The sequence below is a fragment of the Prunus mume genome, linkage group LG2 (genome assembly GCF_029339155.1).
Source record: "Prunus mume cultivar Tortuosa linkage group LG2, ASM2933915v1, whole genome shotgun sequence".
Taxonomy (NCBI): Eukaryota; Viridiplantae; Streptophyta; class Magnoliopsida; order Rosales; family Rosaceae; genus Prunus; species Prunus mume.
In genome coordinates, this window is record NC_142699.1 from 38,298,605 (window position 1) to 38,317,883 (window position 19,279).

Genomic DNA, 19,279 nt, shown 5'->3' on the forward strand with positions numbered 1-19,279 from the left:
TTGTAACAAAAAAAGTGGAGTAAATTGGACAAGAAACCATTCTATAGGAAATCTATAAAGTGATGGGTAACAAAAGAACTGTACATTATCGAGTCATATATTCGTGTTTGTTCTGTTTGTCACAAATAAATGACTTGCAAGTCACATGACAACTGCTCAATCAATCTAATGTCAACATGTAGTTCTCTAGTTCAACGTATGTGAATGCATTCGAAAATCATGTGCGCATGGAAGTGGACGTTGTTAGAATTTGATATACATTATTGGCTCATTTCTTAACAATTTAACTCTTCGGACCGGTTGTCTAACACAATAATGAATCACATGTAATCTAACTTACTCGACTTGTTTATGCATTTTGTGTTCCAGAACATGTACAAAATGTAAGGGCGGCATTTTAGACCGAAAAATAGAAAAACCGCAAAAATCAACCGACAATTTACCACAATGGAATTGCAATAACGGGAAACCGAACTGCATTTGTGGTATGAAGAACCGAACCGTATTTGCAGTTGCAGTTATGGTATTTGATTTTCAAAACTTACGGTTATCGCAAACCGCGACTATATTTTTTATTATAAAAAAATTGCATTTTGTAGATAGCATTGGTGCTCAAACAACACAACGGGGTCCTTCAAATCCACTTACCACCATCAACACTTGAATTTGTAACTTTAGTTTGTAACATTGGTGCATTGCATTTTCCTTTTAGTTTGTAACTTTAATTAACTTTGAATTGGATTTTTCCTTTGGGTTGTAACTTTAATTCATTTTGCATCGCATTTTCCTTTTGGTTTGTAACTTTAAAAGATTTGGAATTGGAATGCTTAAGAAGTTGAGGTTGTGAATGCTTGAGAAGTTTAACTTTAATGGGAATGCTTGTAACTTTAATTTTCTTTAGGTTGTGAATACTTGAGAAGTTGAGGAGGTTGTGAATTTATATATGCTTGAGAAGTTGAGGTTGTGAATTTATATTTTTGGGTTAAAGTATGCTTGAACTCAAAAGGTTTCAAAAGAAGCATAAAAATTAGGCTTAAATGTAGAAGATTGGATTTTTATGACATAAAAAGAACTTGCAATTTTAAACCGCTAATTCAAGGTAACCGACCGTTTTTTGCGATTTCAAAAATCGCCATATCGCAAATAGTCGATCGGTTTGTGGTTTGAGCAAAAAGTCGTGGTTACCGAACCGCAACCACCCCTAACAAAATGTGCAACATGTCTTAAATATTTGCGCATAATTACTGTAGCAAAATATTTCTCCATGGGTGTCTCTAAACACTCAATGCTACTTTGGTCTTTGATGGCAGCAAACCGAAACCAACTTAAAAAAAGGAAAAAATAAACATGTAACTCTTTTTCCTAACTTCTTTCACCGGCTTAGTGGAAGCCATTGCGTTTAAATGTGACAAGTGTCTGGGATAATTACATCTGCTTTCATTGAATACCATTAAATAAAATTTGTTAGGCTCTAATTTCAACAATCCGACCTTAGCTCAGTTGGTAGAGCGGAGGACTGTAGTTGTTTGAAAGCAGACATCCTTAGGTCGCTGGTTCGAATCCGGCAGGTCGGATTTTTTTCAATTCCGTTTCTTTTGTTTTATACATTCCTTAAGAAGCACGCGTATTTTAGCACTCATTTCCTCAAAATACACTCCACAAGCGCACAATAGCACTACTCCAAACAAGCTGTTTGCTCTCTCTCTCTCTCTCTCTCTCTGTCTCTCGCGATCATTTCCAGCAAAATATCTCCTTCCGGTTTCTGAACCAATTTGTCTGCTCCTAAAATGGTAAACCCATCTGATCTTTGCTCTTTTATACTTTTTAAATCCGCGTATGTGTAATGAGCAGCATCCTTTTTTCTACTTTTTCTACTCTCTCTTTGGTTGCCGAGAAAGTCTACGAGTGTCATTTCACATTCTGTTTCTCGGCGACCAAACAGATCCTAAAGAAAATTTGAGATTGCTGAGCCAAATTTACATATCTAGGGCATGGTTTGCTTGACTTCCATTACTTGTGCACTACAATTATTATCGTATTCCCTCGGACTTCTAAGCTTGAATTAAACTCAACTAAGAGTATTTCAGTGATGGGTTGCATTTTTTTTGTTTCCTTTTTGTTTTTTCAGTCGAATACTTTGCGATTGTACTTGACGTGTATAAGGAACACTCTCGATGCCGCAATGTGCCTTCAGGTATTATCAATTTGAGTAATTTTTGGTCTCTTTCTGCAATCTGTACAAGTGCTTTAAAAAATTGTTCATTTTCAATATAGCTTTGAATCTTAAGTATATTGACAAAAAAAAAAGGGTATGTTTTTCATGTTGAGCACATCATATATTTATGAATAGAAAAAGTTGGATATATAACACTTGTATCAACTTTCATATGGGACAGTGTACACAAACATATTAAGTGGGTAGATTCATAAATCCTTGCTTCACAGTTTAGCCTTAGTTGAAGATTGTTGTGATGTCTGGTTGCCAGTACAAAGTCGGTTTAAACTATGTCTTGTGATTGTACCGAGAGAAAGAAAGAAAATGTCTTGTGAGGCCTGACCAGTTATTTATTTTTACTTTGGTTGGTGGGCACTGTCAATTCTAGAAAATTTTGTTTTCTGGTTCTTGAAAGCACGCACATGAAATCCTAATGCGTAGACCCCAGTACTAAATTTTCATTGTTTTATGTAAATTATATTTCAAATGCTTATTCTATCAAAGAAAAGAAAAAAAGTCCATTTGCTTATAATGCCTGATTGATTCTCTGTCTTGCATCATATGCTGCTTGCAGAATTTTCCTTGTCAAGAAGTTGAAAGGCATAATAAGCCGGAAGTTGAGCTAAAGTATGTTCATTAGTTGTACTTTGATCTTAATATTACACTTGCTGCTGCCTTAAATTCTTATTTTAATGTTATATAATCAGTACGGAGAAAACAAACAGGTCCTGGTAAGGTGGCCACAATAAAAATGCTTTTCTTAAAGTATATGCTATTAAACTAATTTAGAAATATTGATTGATGTGTTTTTCAATAAAGTTTTAATCTTCTCTTCATATTTTGCAGGACCAGCTCAGAACTTCTGCTAAATCCTGTGAGAACCATCTTGTTGACATGATAAAGAACAGTCGCCCCCCCTCCCTTTTTTTTTTCCCTCTCTCCTTTTTCCTACTCTAATGTTATGTTTAATAAAGTTGGTCGCTTGCATATACGTTTTTCCTAATGCCTTGCACTGTGTGAGGAATCACATTTTTCTTTTCTACACCTAGTTTAAACATTCCAAAAGTTGTAAACTTTGTCGTATGAGTTAGAAATTTTGGCAAGGATAGTTCCCTTTCATGCCTAAACATTATTATAATATAATTACCATTTTCTAGATAAATTCTGGGTCAATGGTTTTTGGTTTTAAGCAAATTGAATATATTAAAAACTGGAGGCTACAGCTAATAATGTGGGCAGCATGCTGGACTCTATGCTTTTCTATCTGCTCTCTTTTTTACTTTATTATCACTACACTTTTAAGTTTCCATGCCATTTGCTAGGAAAGAGCTCTTGCCTCTATATTTTGTGGCTGTTAAAAGTGAAACTTCTAGACTTCATATCTTATGGTTACAAGATGTTAAAGTTGTCATTGATCGCATAGAACTCTGATGAGTCAGATACTCCTAAAAGAATGTGATGGAGATCTTAAGTTCACGTTACCGAGCTTTTTTATTTTCTTTTCAGAAAAGAAAATTAACACTGATTATTTACTATTGCTACCACAGGTTTTGATATGTCGAAATGAGGCTGAAAAATGCTTAATTGAGACATCTATTAATTCCCTTCGCATAAGCCTCAAGGTATTTATATTTACTTGAATATATTTTAGTATATAGTTGGTCCTAACCCGCTTTCTGCTTTTCTATTCTCAATAGTAGCTGTTTTGTAACTTTTTTTTTTAATGGTTTCTATATGGTTTTGTTGTATCTATTTTAGGATAGAGTTGGTTGCAGATTCTGTGTTTTCTTAGAAGTGGACTTGCTGTTCACTTTTCTTGTGCTTTTTTTTCCGGATAGCTTACAGTTCTCACCTGCAAGAGTTTTTGTTGTATATAATTTTGCAATCAGTATCCCATTTATTTTTTCCTTATATCCTTTTCTTATGGGTGCTCTCTCTTGTATAGGTAAAGCAGGCAGATGAACTTGAAAATATACTAACTAAAAAATTTCTTAGATTTTTATCGATGAGGGCAGAAGCATTCCAGGTATTGAGGAGAAAGCCAGTGCAGGTACATAGATTTCTTGCATGGAGTTCAAATTAGACTTGTGAATTTATACTGTTTGACAAACTAAGTGGGTGCCATGAACTTGACTTGAGGAATCGTTTTTCTGTAGGAAAATGTGAATTTTCAGGTTTTTAAGTCACTATGACAGCATATTTGAAGATGAACTCCCATAAATTAATCTGCCATATTTATTTACTTTGTGTAATGCTTTTCTATGCAGGGTTATGATATTAGTTTTCTTGTAACAAATTACCATTGTGAGGAGATGCAGAAACACAAGCTCATTGATTTTATTGTACAGTTCATGGAGGCAAGCATTTTTCCAAACCCTATAAAATTGCATGTATTAATTGACTGCTGCTTGAAACGATTGCTCAATTTATACCTTTTGTTTTTGAATGGTAGTTGGTCAATTAATATATTTGAGAATACCAATTGACTCTGTTGGGGTAGGGTGGGTTGTTTCTGGAACACAAATTTAATGTGTGAAGTTTCGAAAACCCAAGTTTCCTGTCGTTTTGCATGAATAGTAGCCATTTGACTATGTATAGCTTTGATGCAAACTCATTGTGGAATTCCTTTTGTATGAAGAGGCCTTGGAGCTGGTACTCTGAGAAAACAATTTTCTTTGTGTTTTCCTTTCGTTTTTCTTTTTCTTTTTTTGTTTTCTTTTTGTTTTGGGTTCCATATCAATCAATAGCTACATTCATTGAGGCTTTCACACTCCAATTATTCTTCTCATCTTTTGTGTCCTAAGTCAATGCAACTACAACTACTGTCTTATACAATATGACAAAAGTTACACCTTACATTTTTTCGGTTCAGTGTTTTATGTGGTGGTGCACTACAGCATCATCTACATGCAGAGATAACAATCGAAATGGACTTTGGTGGCCAGGCTCATTGCTAATGTCAGTTTGGTTTATCACAAATCACAAATTGTTAACTTCCCCACCCCCCTGGTATTTGTTAGCAATCCAGCCAAACCATCGTTTTTTTGATTTAATATTAGATTTGAAAATTTACTCACTGGCAGTAATCAGTGTCAAGAGAAGCACATCTGGCTTGCTTCTCTATCTGTCTCTTTGCTTATGTTGCTACTGGTGTTAATCTGTTAGAGGAATGTTTCCATTAAGTGGAAGTCATATAGATATTAGTCAGTAGGATGATTGCATTTTATATGGCCCAAGGCTTATATTGTCGGATATTTTTATGGTCTAGTTGGATCTTTATTGACTGATATGGAATTTCAAGCGCTTAATCTGAAGATGTGTGATATCAATATGTTGGTTCTCTATATTTGCTCTGCTGTTAAGTTTATACTTTGATATTCTTACTCCGTTGCTTCTTGGATTACAGGATATTGATAAAGAGATAAGTGAATTAAAGATGTCAGTGAACACACGGGGGAGGCTGGTGGCCACAGAGTTTTTGAAACAATTTATGTAATATTTCTGTTCGTTACCAAGTTGTATATGAATTTGCCTTTTACAGATTCTGTTCGACCATTTGCCATTTTTTATATATTTATTTTGTATCAGACGTCCCACCATGTTTAATGAACCACTAGTGTAATGGCTGAAAGATCAGCATTCTCCTCCTGATGAAGCCTTTCTTCAAAGACTCCTCGTTTCTGAAATTCTTCATAACTCGGTAGGTAGCTTTGGTTTGCAGAAATGGAGGAAGTTTATAGATGAAAAGTATGGTATATGCACAACTTTGGAAATGAGTTATTCTTCCATAGCCCCTTAAGTAGCGTGGGAAGGGTGTGGTGATGGTAGACATGCTAGGTTTGAACTTTTGAAATTTATGAAGTTTTTTTTTTCCTGAAGCACCATATTTTACGTATGTTAAAAATTTGAAGGGAATCTTTTGTTTTGTTTTTTGTTTTTTGTTTTGTTTTTTAACGGAATAAAATGTTTAGTAAATAGGAAGACAATAATTACATTTTCACTATTCAACATTATTCCCTTTCTTTTTATGAAAATTTAAGTATTCCCTTTTTCTTTTGCTACGAAAAAGATTTCCCACAAATTTTAAAAGGGAAAACACCTTATGTATTCTTTTTGGCAAGTCACCCTCTTATGCACATTTACTATATTTGGTTGCCTTTGATACGATTATAATATTTTATTTCCCCTCATTCCCTTGAGTTTTGTAATAAAAGTTGACAAGGGGAAAGCTGCACTACCTTATGTTGGCCATTGCATAAAGTCCACATGCTCCACCCACATTACCACTAATGAACGTTCGTGCTCTCTAAGATAGAGGAGCCAAACCACTCCTACTAATAGACGGATAGATGGAGTATGTGTGTTAGAGCCCCTCCAGAGATGAGCCCAGCCCGAGGCTAGGGGAAAAAAATTTGCGTCGGTGAGCAGCCCAGCCCAGGGGTGGGACCCACCAACCGGGCTGGCAAGTTCCGCCGAGGTCCAAAGCGGGGGTGACGCAACTGACGTCGACACGCGTAACGGTAAAAAATTTGAACCAGTGACGCAAGCCCAACGGAAGCCACGTGGCACGCGTGCTCGATTTGATTCCACAGCCTTCATCCAACAATGACGATTTTCCAGCAATAAAATTATGAAAAAAAATCGAAATTTTTTTAAAAAAAATACTAAAAAATTCTGATATTTTTTCCTATAAATACCTATAAATACCCTTCACTTTCAACACCAATTCTCATACATTTTATTCTACTTCTACAATTACTCCACATTTTTTTCACTCTTCACTAAACATTTTCTTCACTCTTCACTCAACATTTTCATCTCTTTCACCTTGTAATTTTATTTCTTATTTTTATGACTTCTTCTATTGAAACCAGAGGGGCGTGGAGCACCATGAAAGATGTTTCTTTGTGTGAGGCTTGGCTTCCAGTTTGTCATTGTCCTGTGATGTGCAATGAGATGAAATTTTTCCATATGTGGAAAAAAATTCATGCCGAATTTTGAAAAAATTCTGGACTCGCCTCGTACGGAAATGACATTGTCGAATAGGTGGAAACTTCTCAACAAAGAGATGGCAAAATGGAGAGATGCCTTGGCAAAAGCGATGAACTTGTATAGAAGTGAGGAAAATCGTACTAACGAGGTAAGTATTTTGTAATTTTTGTTTTATTAAGTTTAATGTCCTAATATATATATGTTGCTAATATTTATTACATTTTCAATATTTTGTTAATATTTCTTGCATTTCAAATATTTTGTTAATATTTCTTGCATTTTCAATATGTTGTTAATATTTATTGCATTTCCAATTGTTTCTTCATATTTCTTGCATTTTCAATATGTTGTTAATATTTATTGCATTTCCAATTGTTTCTTCATATTTCTTGCACTTCCAATTTATTTGTAAGGTTAATTACATTTCCATTATTTTTATTTTGTTACTTGCATATCCAATATATTTTAAATATTTATTGCATTTCCATTTTTTTGTTAAATAGCTCATTCAAGCACAGATGTGGTTCGGTGCAACTGGGGGTGGCAAAAAAAGTTTCACCCATCATGAATGTTGGGAGGTGGTGAAATATTGTAAACGCTTCATAATTATTCCCACGGGTCCCCACGTGGCTTGATTTGATTGGATGAAAATCTTATCTGAAATTTGAAATTCATCCGAAATTTGAACCCAAATTTATCTAAAATTTGAATTTTGAAATTCATTCGAAATTTGAACCCAAAAATCTTATCCCGAAATTTTATCCGATTATGAATAGTCTTGACACGTAGGAACCCATAAATCTTATCCGAAAATATTATCCAAATTAATTATTGAGGTAAAAAAGTTGTGAATAAAACAAAAAATGAATAGTAATGCTTAGCAAGGCAACGGTGGAAACACAAAATTTTGATTTGCAAGGTGAATAGTGGTTGCCATAGTTCCCTTGCCATGGCTAAAGGCAAATGGGTGGAGTTGCTCTTAGTGAGCAGAAGTGCGAGTGCAAACTCAAAGTGTTGGTGAGGGTGTGAGTGCGTGCATATGAAGAGTGCATATTCTGAGCAATACACCCACATAGAGAAAACCTCATATATCTCCTAAACACTCTTCAAGGCAATTCACCAAGAGCCTTGGTCTTGGATACGTCGAATTCATGAAGTAATTTTTATAGCCAATCTGACCACCTTGGAGACGAAGAACGTGAAGCATCTTCGTGACGTCCAAGCATCTTGGCGGGCTAGTAATTGCAAGCGTTCTTCACATTTGGGATCTTCCGCAAGGTACGCAGTACCTTATACCCGACTATTATGATTAAAATATTTTTCCTTAAATAAAATATCAATTTTACTGTTACACGGCTCAGACACCGCCATTACTGTTTCATTCTCCTATTAGGTTTTTTTTGTTGGCTTATTAGAAAGACCACTATAAAAGTGGAAGTACACTTTGGTTATTGGTTGTTACTCAATTTACACGACTGTCACCGTTCAGTGTTGATCATTAACGAACATTTTGGCAAAATGATTTCGTAGGGACCCCCCAATCAGCATCATTTTTATATATCCTTTTTGAGTGGTCTCTCTATTAGCGTTACAAACTTTTCTTTAAGACAAAGGCCTACCAAGAATGTAATCTTTCTCCCATATATTTGAGCTAATTTAGTAACTGGTTGTGTTTGTTTTCCACTTCTGAGTGGTGGTGTTGTTTTTGGGCAGGAATTTGACTTGTCAAGTGAAAGGTTCCTTGTGCCGGACATGATCTTCCATCCTGCTTATTTTGGTTTGTCTTATATTCTGGTTTCAAAGTACACACTTTTGGGGTTTTAGTTCGATTCTTGAAACAAATACGATGTATGATTCTTTTTGTTGATTGAAACATTACAGTATCCTTTTGTGGTTCATGTTCGCTAGGGGTTATTACTTCTGCAACTTGTTGCTTGATTCATGTAGATTAGTTGTTTCTGTAGAATATGACACTCTGTGGCATAATAGGAGGTATTTAGAAATTCTATAACTTGTGTGAACACTGTACGTGATTTAGTAATGATTTTTGCTCATTCCTTTGGGAACTCTACGATTTCTTACAAGGCAAAAGCGCTAACTTGGACCTGTTTTGCAAGAATGAATCAGGCTGGGCTAGCGGAGTTCATAGTTTGAGCTGTGAGTTCCTGCCATCTTCATCTTCACCCTGTACTCCATGAAAGTGACCTTCCAAACTCTGCATTTTACTTGAAAGAAAAAAAAAATTATTGTCAGTACTTACCCTTGTGTCTGAATGTGTTGGCCAGCATTATTTTAGCCGGGGGAAGCACACTATTTCCTCGACTTGCTGATAGACTGTATGTACTGATCTCTTTTCCGTTCAATTATGCAATGCCAGACTTAATACTAAATCATCCTTAAGTTTGTATTGATATTTTTCAGAGAGAGGGAGCTGCGGCCTCTTGACATAACTCCTCAACAAGAGTAACTTTTCTCCTGATCTGTAATACTCTGTTTAAGCATACCTACTTCCAGTTCTATCAAAATTGTCCATGTTTTTCCAGCCCCATACTAGGTGTTTGGCAAGGAGGATCTCTGTTTAGGCATTTTTGGCCAGTGACTATATAGCATCAATCAACCGCATGATGTGGAGCCCTGATGGGACACTTTTAGGTAAGCATAGGCATCTTTGTTTAGTGTCTATTTAATTCTATTCTCATATTGTGAAGTAGACACCTGCTAGTTCATCACAAGAAAGTATTATCAAGAAATAGGAAATGAATCTTAAGCTGGTTATGATCACAGGTTCCTACTGCAGGTGTAGCATACTCTAAACACATATACTCCTATCCCAACAAACAGCTGTGTGGTTGTCCTCTTGTTTTCAGATCGAGGCTCATGCTGGTAGTGTTAATCATCTTGCTTTCTCATATTCCAACAAACAGCTGTGTGTAGTCACGTGTGGGGAGGATAGGGTCATTAAGGTTTGATCTATAACTTAACTAATTCTAAAGTGATTGTGCAGGTTCAAGTTCAATGTCAGTTAAAATTTAACAATATTCTGCAGGTGTGGGATGCAGTCACAAGGACTACTAATTATAGTGATTGAAAAAGAGAAATTCAGAGTATTCAATAGGTATCGCCCCACGGCTATTCTTTTGAGAAATTCGATCTATGGATCATCGCCGGCCGGCTATACTTTTGAGAAGTACTAGAGTATAGCCGCGCGGCTATACCTTTTTCAAATAGGCTGGCGTTTTATTTTTATTTTCACAAATAGTATAGCCGACCGGCCATATGCCGAGTTATTTTTTTTATATATAAAAACAGTATAGCCGGTCGGCTCTACTGGGGTCTTTTTTAAATTCTGTTTTATAAATAGTATAGCCGCTCGGCTATAAGCTTTACATAGATATTGTTTTTTTTTTTTGGAGATTCACTATTATACCCAATATAGGAGCCCAAATTATAAAAATACCCCATATAAAATGGACTTTAGAAATACACCCAAAGCCCATTTACAACATAACAAAAAAGTTTTTAACTTCTAATAAATTACAAAACTGCCATCAATTTCTTAAAACAAACCCAACCCCAAAATCTCATAAAAATACCCAAAACACTCAATATAACATCAAAGTAATTTAATAATCAATATTAAATTCAACAAGGCCAGCTGTCATTTTTTAGGTTTTTTTTACGTTTGTTTATAGAAATTCAATTGTGTAAGGTTTATTTATAATATTAGAGCTAAGAATGGGTATATCACTAAATATCTCTCTTTTTTGAGGTTGTTTTTCCATGATTTTTGTTTATCGATAAGAGTTTAGAGCATTATTCATTACTATTAGGCAATTACCTGTATTTCTATTGTCCCCTTTCGAGTTTTTTCTTTTCAGAGTTATTACCCGTATAAAGAATTTAACATTTTCACATTTAATATTCGTATTGTACACATATGTACGTATTTTTCATGTTTAATACATTGGTTTGTTACAAAATTTTCAGTAATACACACAAAATACTCACATATTATTGAATAAAAAAATTAAAAAAATTAAAAACTTGAGGGTCGGATATCGGTGATTCTCAGAGTCCTCATGTGGTCCGGCATTCCAATCTTGAATTTTGGTGCGTCGACCTCCGAGCAGTCCACCCGAGCATCCCCACACACCACGGCCCTGCAGACGCCCATACCTCCGAGCCGCATGTGGTAGATGACCAAGTAGATTTTGGAACATTATTTGATTAGTTTTTTATTTTTATAATTACTTTTACAATATTTCTCTTGTATACATTTCTTTTATTTTATATAATAAATGTTTTCTTTGCGATTAATCTTTTTATTGTAATTTCATTTTAATTATAAAAAAACCAAATTTATTTTTTTACAAAATTAAAAATCAAATAATAATAATTTTTTAAATAATATATATTGCTTTTCGCGACGAAACGTAATTCGTCGCGCAAAATCATTTAAATAAACCCGTTGACAAATATATTTTAATCATGCGCGACGAAGAATTTCGTTGCGCAAAATGTGTATGCACGACAAATTGTGTCACGCGAAATTTGTATGCGCGACGAATATTATTTCGTAGTGCAAAGTTCATGTATCTCGCGCGACAGAAGAGTCCGTCGCGCATTATTTTTGTTGAATTCTGCTCCAGGAAGCAAAATTATTGTCACTACCCGCAGTGGCATAGTTGCATCACTCACAGAAACACTTCCGCGGCCTAAATTGGACCTTCTATCAACAGATGAATGCTGGTCCATATTGAAACATGCAGCTTGCTCAGATGGTAGTTTAGAGAGAATTGGACGGGAGATTGCTAAAAAGTGTGAAGGTCTACCATTGATGGCACAGGTACACGTACTATATATTATACATACATATATGTATTTTTTACACAAGCATTGCTTACATCAAGCATTTTTATTTAGGCTTTAGATTATTGGATGATTTTTGGGAATTTAGGGATCATATCATGAATGAGTTATTTTGAATTGCATTAATGAATTTTCATATAGAAAGAAATAACAAGGTCTGAAGGAAGAGAAAGAAGATTGTCGATTTCTCTTTTTGTTTCATGTCATCATGTCATGCCCATTCTCCACAATCTCTTTCTTCATAATCACTTTATTAAATAGAAATTAACAAAGATGCTTCATAAGACATTTAATTAGCCTCTCAGTGATGTCTCCAACCTTTAATTAACCTCAATATTGATATATGTAAATTGCCAAACCTCAAATTCACGAAAATATTGCTTATTGGTGTGGTGATTCGCTAAAAACCTTGCTTCTAGTAATTAATTTTAATTTACCTAACAAATATAAAACTAAGGGTTAAAAATGTTTTTCATGATTGGGTTTTATATGAAATTTAAAAATGGTTACTCAGAAAAAAAAAAAAAATTGTAGCCAATTTTGTCACTGTGATTTACAAATTTACAAATTATAGATATTCTATCAATTTGCTATTAAAAGATATTAAACTATTAAAAATTCATTATTAATGGCATGGGATTGTTAATAAATCATTATTAATGGATAATTTTGCCGTTCAATTCAACTTTTGGGTTTTAGTTAGAAGTATGTGGGTTTTTGTCTAGACTATTTTAGTTGCAAGACACTATATCAGAATGACTCTTCTTTAAATTGCTAATTATTTTATCTACTAATTATTTGATAGAAATTCTCTAATCCATTACCAGGTTTTGGGAGGCATTTTGCGCTCTAAAAAGACTCATAATGAATGGTCTAAAGTCAAAGACAATAGAATATGGGACTTACCAAAGACAGAAGATAGAATCATGTCAGTCTTGAAGTTGAGTTTCGATAATTTGGAATCACCAACACTGAAGCAATGTTTTTCATATTGCTCAGCGTTCAAGAAAGATGCCGAGATGGAAAGAGATGACTTGATTCAACTTTGGATGGCTCAAGGATTCCTCCATCCTTCTCTTGAAAAAAGTAATCTAGAGATGGAGGATATAGGTAATGAATATTTTGATATTCTATTCCAAAGATCCTTATTTCAAGATGCTAGACTGGATGATGATGTCATTGTTATTGAATGAAAGATGCACGATCTCATACATGATCTTGCAGAACATGTATCTGAAACTGGAAGCATGATGCGAGACTTCCACGAGGATGAAGATGTTGCAACTCCCATTATAGAAAGAATTCCAGAAGGAAGTAGTGGGAAATTGAGATCACTGTTTTTGAATGCTGAAGCACTACCTGGAAACATGTTGCCATGGTTTAAATCTTTACGTGTCTTGAAATTATATGGGGCATATATTATTCAGGAGTTTCCAAGTTCAATCGAAGAGCTGAAACGCTTGAGATATCTTGACATTTCCTTTACAAAAATCAAAAGACTCCCAAATTCTATTGGCAAGCTATATAACGTACAAACATTAAGAGCAAGATACTGCAACCTTGAAGAATTTCCAAAAGACGTGCAAAACTTGATCAACTTGAGACATGTTTATTGTGATGAGGGAATAAAATTTCCAGCTGGAGTATTAGGGAGATTAACGCTCCTCCGAGCATTACCTTATGAGGATTATGAGGTGATGGGTAGGGAAATTGAGGAGCTGGCTGCCTTGAATCAATTGAAGGGTAAATTGAATATTTGTAAATTGGAAGATGTAAGGAATGGAGATGAGGCAAGGATAGCTAAATTAAAGGATATGAAAAACGTACACAGCTTGATATTTACATGGTCAATAACCAACAATAATAATGATGAGGATGTACTAGAAGGCCTCCAGCCACATTCTGAGAATAATAATGATGATGATGTACTAGAAGGCCTCCAGTCGCATTCTAAGTTGGAAAGGCTAGAGATTCGATATTTCATGGGTACTAAATTTCCATCATGGATGATTAAGCTTGAAAATTTAAAGGAGATTAAGCTTTGGCGGTGCAACAGATGTGAAAAAGTCCCAACACTAGGTCATCTACCTCATCTTACAGTTGTTTGGATTCAAAGAATGGATAATCTAAAATGTGTTGGAGAATAGATTTATGGAAATGGCGTATTTCCAGCACTGAAAGAATTATGCATTTATTATTGCAAGGAGCTAATTGAATGGATGGAAGCACCAGAACAAGTCATGGTGTTTCCTCGCCTGGAGAAGCTGGAGATGTTGCGATGTCCCAAATTGAGAAAGGCTCCCAGAGTCATCTTCCATCTCTGAAGGAGTTGGGGATACTAGGTAATAAGGAGATGGAACATATGGAGATAAGATATTGTGAGAAGTTAACTTGTATTGCCCACTATATCTTTGGTTGTTGTGCATCTCTTCGAAAGTTGGTTGTATACAGTTGCCCTAGTCTACAATCTATTCCAGATTTTCATAGCTTCACATCCCTCAGTGAATTGAGCATTGAATATTGTGAGAGATTAAAAAGTTTGGTGAGCGGTGGGCCTGTCTATGTTGAGGGGTTGCTGTCTATAATAGGTTGTAGTGGTCTACAATTTATTCCAGATTTGAACCTCTTCCCGTCCCTCCATAAATTGAGCATTGAATCTCGTGAGAGATTAGAAAGTTTGAGGAGCAGTAGGCCCGTCTCTGTTGTGGAGTTGATAATAAGAAATGCCCCTAATTTAGAGAGAGTGTGTTTGGACAACCTCACATCGATCTCTGTGTTGGTAATTGGTAATTGTGGGAAATTAAAATATCTGCCCACAGGGTTACTAAGCAACTAGGCCAATTTCAAGAAATTGGAACTTGGTGGGTTATGGGAGGAGCTCGATTCCTTCCCTGGTTTCCATCTTGAACCTGGTCTACAATCTATTCTAGCTTTAAGCTACCTCACATCCCTCCGTCAACTGATCATTAAAGATTGTGGGAGATTACAAAGTTTGGGGAGTAGTGGCCCACAACTGTCAGCCTCTCTTGTGGAGTTGAAAATAAGAAATGCCCCTAATTTAGAGAGTCTTCCAAGTTTAGACAACCTCACATCGCTCTCTAAGTTGGTGATTGTTAATTGTGGGAAATTAAAATATCTGCCTACAGGGCTACACTGCTGCTCCAGCTTGAAGACATTGGAACTTGGTGCGTTCTGGGAGGAGCTTGATTCCTTCCCTTATTTCCATCTTGGAACTGGATCATCACAACTTCAAATATTAAATTTGACCGGATGGCCCAAGCTCAAGTCTCTGCCTCAACAAATTCAAGACTTCACTTCTCTAACATTTTTGGATATATGGAAATTCGATGGAGTGGAGGCTCTTGAGGATTGGTTGTGTAACCTTACATCCCTTACGATGCTGAGAATTGTATTTTGCAAGAAGCTGATGTATCTACCTAGTGTCACAGCTATGCAACGCCTCACCAAATTAGACATTTGGGGTTGTCCCCTTCTGAAGGAAAGATGCACCAAGGACAGCGGCCCCAGAATGGCCAAAGATTTCTCACATTCCATATATTGACAGTGAAAATACCTGTAGGATGTCTATATATGCCTAGAGAATGTTAAACAGGCTAATTCGGATATTTTGCAATAAACAACAATTAACTTTTAAAGCAGGATTGATATGAGTTATCAATCCTAAGATGTGCAGAGCTTAAAGTAAAAGAACACGCAGAAATTATTTTACGTGGAAAAACCCCTCATCTGGGGAAAATCCACGGGACTCCTCAGTCCAACACAAATCCACTATAGAACAATGATTATAAGTACTCACACACTTATCCTAGACACATTCTAGATAATGTTTACCGACTTCTTCGTAACTCAACTTCTATCATGGGATGATCTTCGACACTCCTTATGTTGAACGCAATACTGGTCACGATTGCTTCAAGCTCGCCGGAGGAAAACCGCCACCACGGTCTTGGTGCCCTCAACCGTATGAGTCACCGATCAATGCAAATGAATGCAATATGAATGATTAAAGTGTTTGATAAATCACCAAGTAAACATGGAACACTTGATGATTTATCTCAAATATATGCACAGCAGCTTTCTTGGAATTTTAGATGCTCAAACCAACTATATGAAAACTCTACAAAACTAAAGAGATGCACACAAAGATTTATACAAAACTTATTCTCCACAATCCACGTGAAGGCCCACAATCACAACACAATATCTTGCCATGCATTCAATCTGATAGTCTTAGAATCCTATATGATTTCGTCATATTCTCCATTGCACTACAATCAATTGTTTATCCAATTAAACAATATATATCAAGATGTAAACACGAAACCAAATAGGATATTAATTAAAACATCCTTTCCAAGTCCAAGATAATGAAAACATAATATTTTGATCTAAATCAAAATAGAGTCCAACTAGGAAAGTAATCCCAAGAGATAAAATATAATCCTATTAAAAATAGAATTAGCATAAAAATACTTGAGTGAAAATCATTCCAACTAGGAATCCTATAATGAATGCATGATTATGTCATGATTTACCTGTTGTCAAGTTTCTCATATGGTCAGGTCATGCCTCGGAAGTATAGGGTTGAATGAGTTGTGCCAAAACGTCTAGTAACAATTCTTCACACACTAATTTTCTACCTATGCTAGAGTCTAGGAAATGACAATACAAATTTCATACTAACAGACAGTAATTTCTTCTTTCCTGAAATCAAATTTCCTTTTCAATCTTCACCTTTCTGTTTAACTAGAGTTTATTCATTCTGAATAATTTCTCAAAGGAATAAGACTTGTTTATCCTTCTCCTTTTTCTTGTCAGTTCGATGACTAGACAGAAGACAAATGGACTCTATGCGTACAATAAATTCCTAAGAGCTCCAACTTTGACAGAGAAGAAATGTAAGCTTTTCAAACTCCCACTTCCACTTGTCTTCTAATGGGCTCGTCTCTTGGGGAAAGACTTCAAAGGAAGCTGTAAGATGTTTTTTAATTGCTGATTTTATAAAGAATTGCGGAAAGTATCAAGTAAACAGGATTTTAGTAATTTCTCTTAGCTGCTCACTGCCTCTAAGAGAAGTATTACCAATGAGTTGATCTTAAGTTGTTTAACTTTTGCTTTGACAACTTTTGTTCAGGAGTTTATCTGCATTCATTTAGTATTACCAATTCTATTAAGGATATAGTCAAAATGGTCTATTAGTGGGAGAGTGAAATTACAATTCAGCTCTAGCATGATTTCTGTACTTGTGTGTTTGATTAGAATTACAATTATAGGTATTTATCACTCCATGATTGGTATTTATTTTTGCATATAAATATTTTCTTAGGCATGCCGTTTGACATTGAGCAGGTACCCTTTCGTTTCAAGGCAATGCTTCTCGGTATTTGTGGATTCTTTATCACCACTTGGTTAGAGGTAATGTGTCTAGTCTGAGTAAATATATTCTTGTGCATTGTTAATTTCAGTATTTCTGCTATATGAAGTTGATAAGGCTGAGCATTTTCGTTTTTTCTTTTCAGGGCCTGAAGGGGTGGGTAGAGAGAGAGATTGATATATAGAGAGGATTTATTTGCATCGTAATAACTTAATTGAAACAGAACAAAGAAGAAGAAGGTAATAGATGCAAACATGCAGGACTTTTCACATTTTGAACCTACATTTTTTAGCATCCAAGGACAAAAAATGAAGTGGAGTGGAGTTCGTTGTTTCTTTGAATGCTATGATAACCATTGACAAATATTTAAGTCTTAAGCATCAGTTTCAGTACCATTATTGATCTGACATACCCTGTTCTCTAATGCTGGGATGCGTGTATAACTTTTGTTGGTGGCATGTCAACCCATTTCTTGTCTGTAATTGATATAACCTCTGTTGCAATTTGTAGATGATACTTGCAAGCTTTGTACTATGGTATGTTGAAAGTTGGAATTTATTCTGTATATTTTTTCCTAAGTTGTTTTGGTGTTGCATTTGACCCGTAGGCAGAGTTGGGATTCAGGTAGAAACTCATGTCTGCATCATGCCACACTGTGTGTCCCAAATCTAGTACTTTTCAACTGTTGCGGTCTGGAATCAAGTACTTTTTGCATGAAGAAATGTTATGTTCTTTTTTTCTTTATCTAAAATTGAAAGTGGTATTTTTGTTTTTCTTTCTATTTTTGCTTTTGGGGTTTTGAGGTGAGCTGATAGAGTGAGAAGGGCATGGATGAGAGAGACGAAGTTTTGATGTGGATTGAATATGCCTAGGTGTAGGGAAATGTGCTTAACTTTATTTTATTTTATTTTATTTATGGGCAAGGGGAAATGTACTAACTTTCAAAGACAAATTGGAAAACATTTAAGGGGAGGAACCTACCTTTTGTCATGGGCTAGAATCTTGCAACTCTGTTTTGCTGGCTCGAAATATGCTACAAATTGTCATGTTCCTTCCACTGTTATGTTCCTCTCTCTATGGACCAGAGAAGTTGACGAACCTACCTTTCATGTATTGAAAAACTGTGTATTTGTATTTGTAGTTATGGGAATCTGTAGTATCTAGCTGCACCTTGGAAACTTTAGAACACATCAACAAGGAGAGACGCCCGAGTAGCCCAAGATTTCTCATATTCCCAAGGGTCAATTGTAAGCTTCTCTCTTGGAAAATCTGTAATTTGTGTTTGCTTTTATTTTAAGGTGCAATTTTCGGTGATAAAAAGGACCAAGGAGTTTGTTTTTTAGGCAAACATTGTCAATTTATCATGCATTGCAATAAAATACCTAACTGATAGGTTTGTTTGGTTTGTAAAAGGCAAAGACTTTCTTGGGTTTATAGAAGAACAGGGGAGGACAATTCAGCTCTTGCATGATGTTTATACCTGTATGTTTTATTATATATAGTTGCAAAGCAAATATAGGTGTTTATGGTGTGCGTAGACAAGCAATGCTTCTTGGTATCTGTTCGAGGAAATATGTGGTCTAAGTTGAAGCAATTCTAATTTTTTCTGTCAAACAAAGCGCTTTGCTTATCTTATGTGGTTTCAATTTCAGTACTCTGTTATACGATTTTCTAGAAATTGACAAGGCTGATCCATATCCATTTTACATACTTATCAGCAAATCTAGTGCTGTCCTTAACCAGTATTTGCAATTGCAGTACAGGGTTAGCTTTCAATCCTATATATTGACACACTAATGACATCGGTT

At 35.4% G+C, this 19,279-nt stretch overlaps 1 protein-coding gene, 1 long non-coding RNA gene, 1 other non-coding gene and 1 pseudogene across 7 annotated transcripts; all 4 read left to right on the plus strand.

The window, feature by feature from the left end:
* The first annotated feature begins 1,485 nt into the window (after nt 1–1,485).
* Nucleotides 1,486–1,574, plus strand: TRNAY-GUA (transfer RNA tyrosine (anticodon GUA)). The gene is given in 2 exon segments: nt 1,486–1,522; nt 1,539–1,574. It is a non-coding gene; the product is annotated as a tRNA-Tyr (tRNA).
* Nucleotides 1,575–1,633: 59 nt separating this feature from the next.
* On the plus strand, nt 1,634–5,802 carry LOC148920264 (actin-related protein 2/3 complex subunit 4). Of its 2 annotated transcripts, none has more exons than XM_089047396.1 (8): nt 1,634–1,790; nt 2,129–2,194; nt 2,790–2,842; nt 3,062–3,089; nt 3,763–3,837; nt 4,161–4,265; nt 4,483–4,572; nt 5,622–5,802. In XM_089047396.1, exons 1-8 carry the CDS (start codon nt 1,788–1,790, stop codon nt 5,709–5,711), a joined length of 510 nt encoding a protein of 169 aa, XP_088903522.1. In that variant the 5' UTR covers nt 1,634–1,787; the 3' UTR covers nt 5,712–5,802. The 2 variants fall into 2 exon arrangements, with proteins under 2 accessions (XP_088903522.1, XP_088903521.1); XM_089047395.1 differs by lacking the exon at nt 1,634–1,790 and adding an exon at nt 1,809–1,989.
* Nucleotides 5,803–11,845: 6,043 nt separating this feature from the next.
* On the plus strand, nt 11,846–15,675 carry LOC107880346 (putative disease resistance protein RGA1; annotated as a pseudogene). Its single transcript, XR_016123576.1, has 3 exons — nt 11,846–12,053; nt 12,904–14,178; nt 14,913–15,675. The product of XR_016123576.1 is annotated as a putative disease resistance protein RGA1 (transcript).
* A 1,116-nt stretch (nt 15,676–16,791) lies between these two features.
* LOC148920265 (uncharacterized) lies at nt 16,792–18,935 on the plus strand. Of its 3 annotated transcripts, none has more exons than XR_016124636.1 (3): nt 16,792–17,070; nt 17,447–17,512; nt 17,617–18,935. It is a non-coding gene; the product is annotated as an uncharacterized LOC148920265 (long non-coding RNA). The 3 variants fall into 3 exon arrangements; XR_016124635.1 differs by lacking the exon at nt 16,792–17,070 and having other exon boundaries at nt 17,299–17,512; nt 17,617–18,718; nt 18,885–18,935; XR_016124634.1 differs by lacking the exon at nt 16,792–17,070 and having other exon boundaries at nt 17,299–17,512.
* The last annotated feature ends 344 nt before the right edge of the window (nt 18,936–19,279 follow it).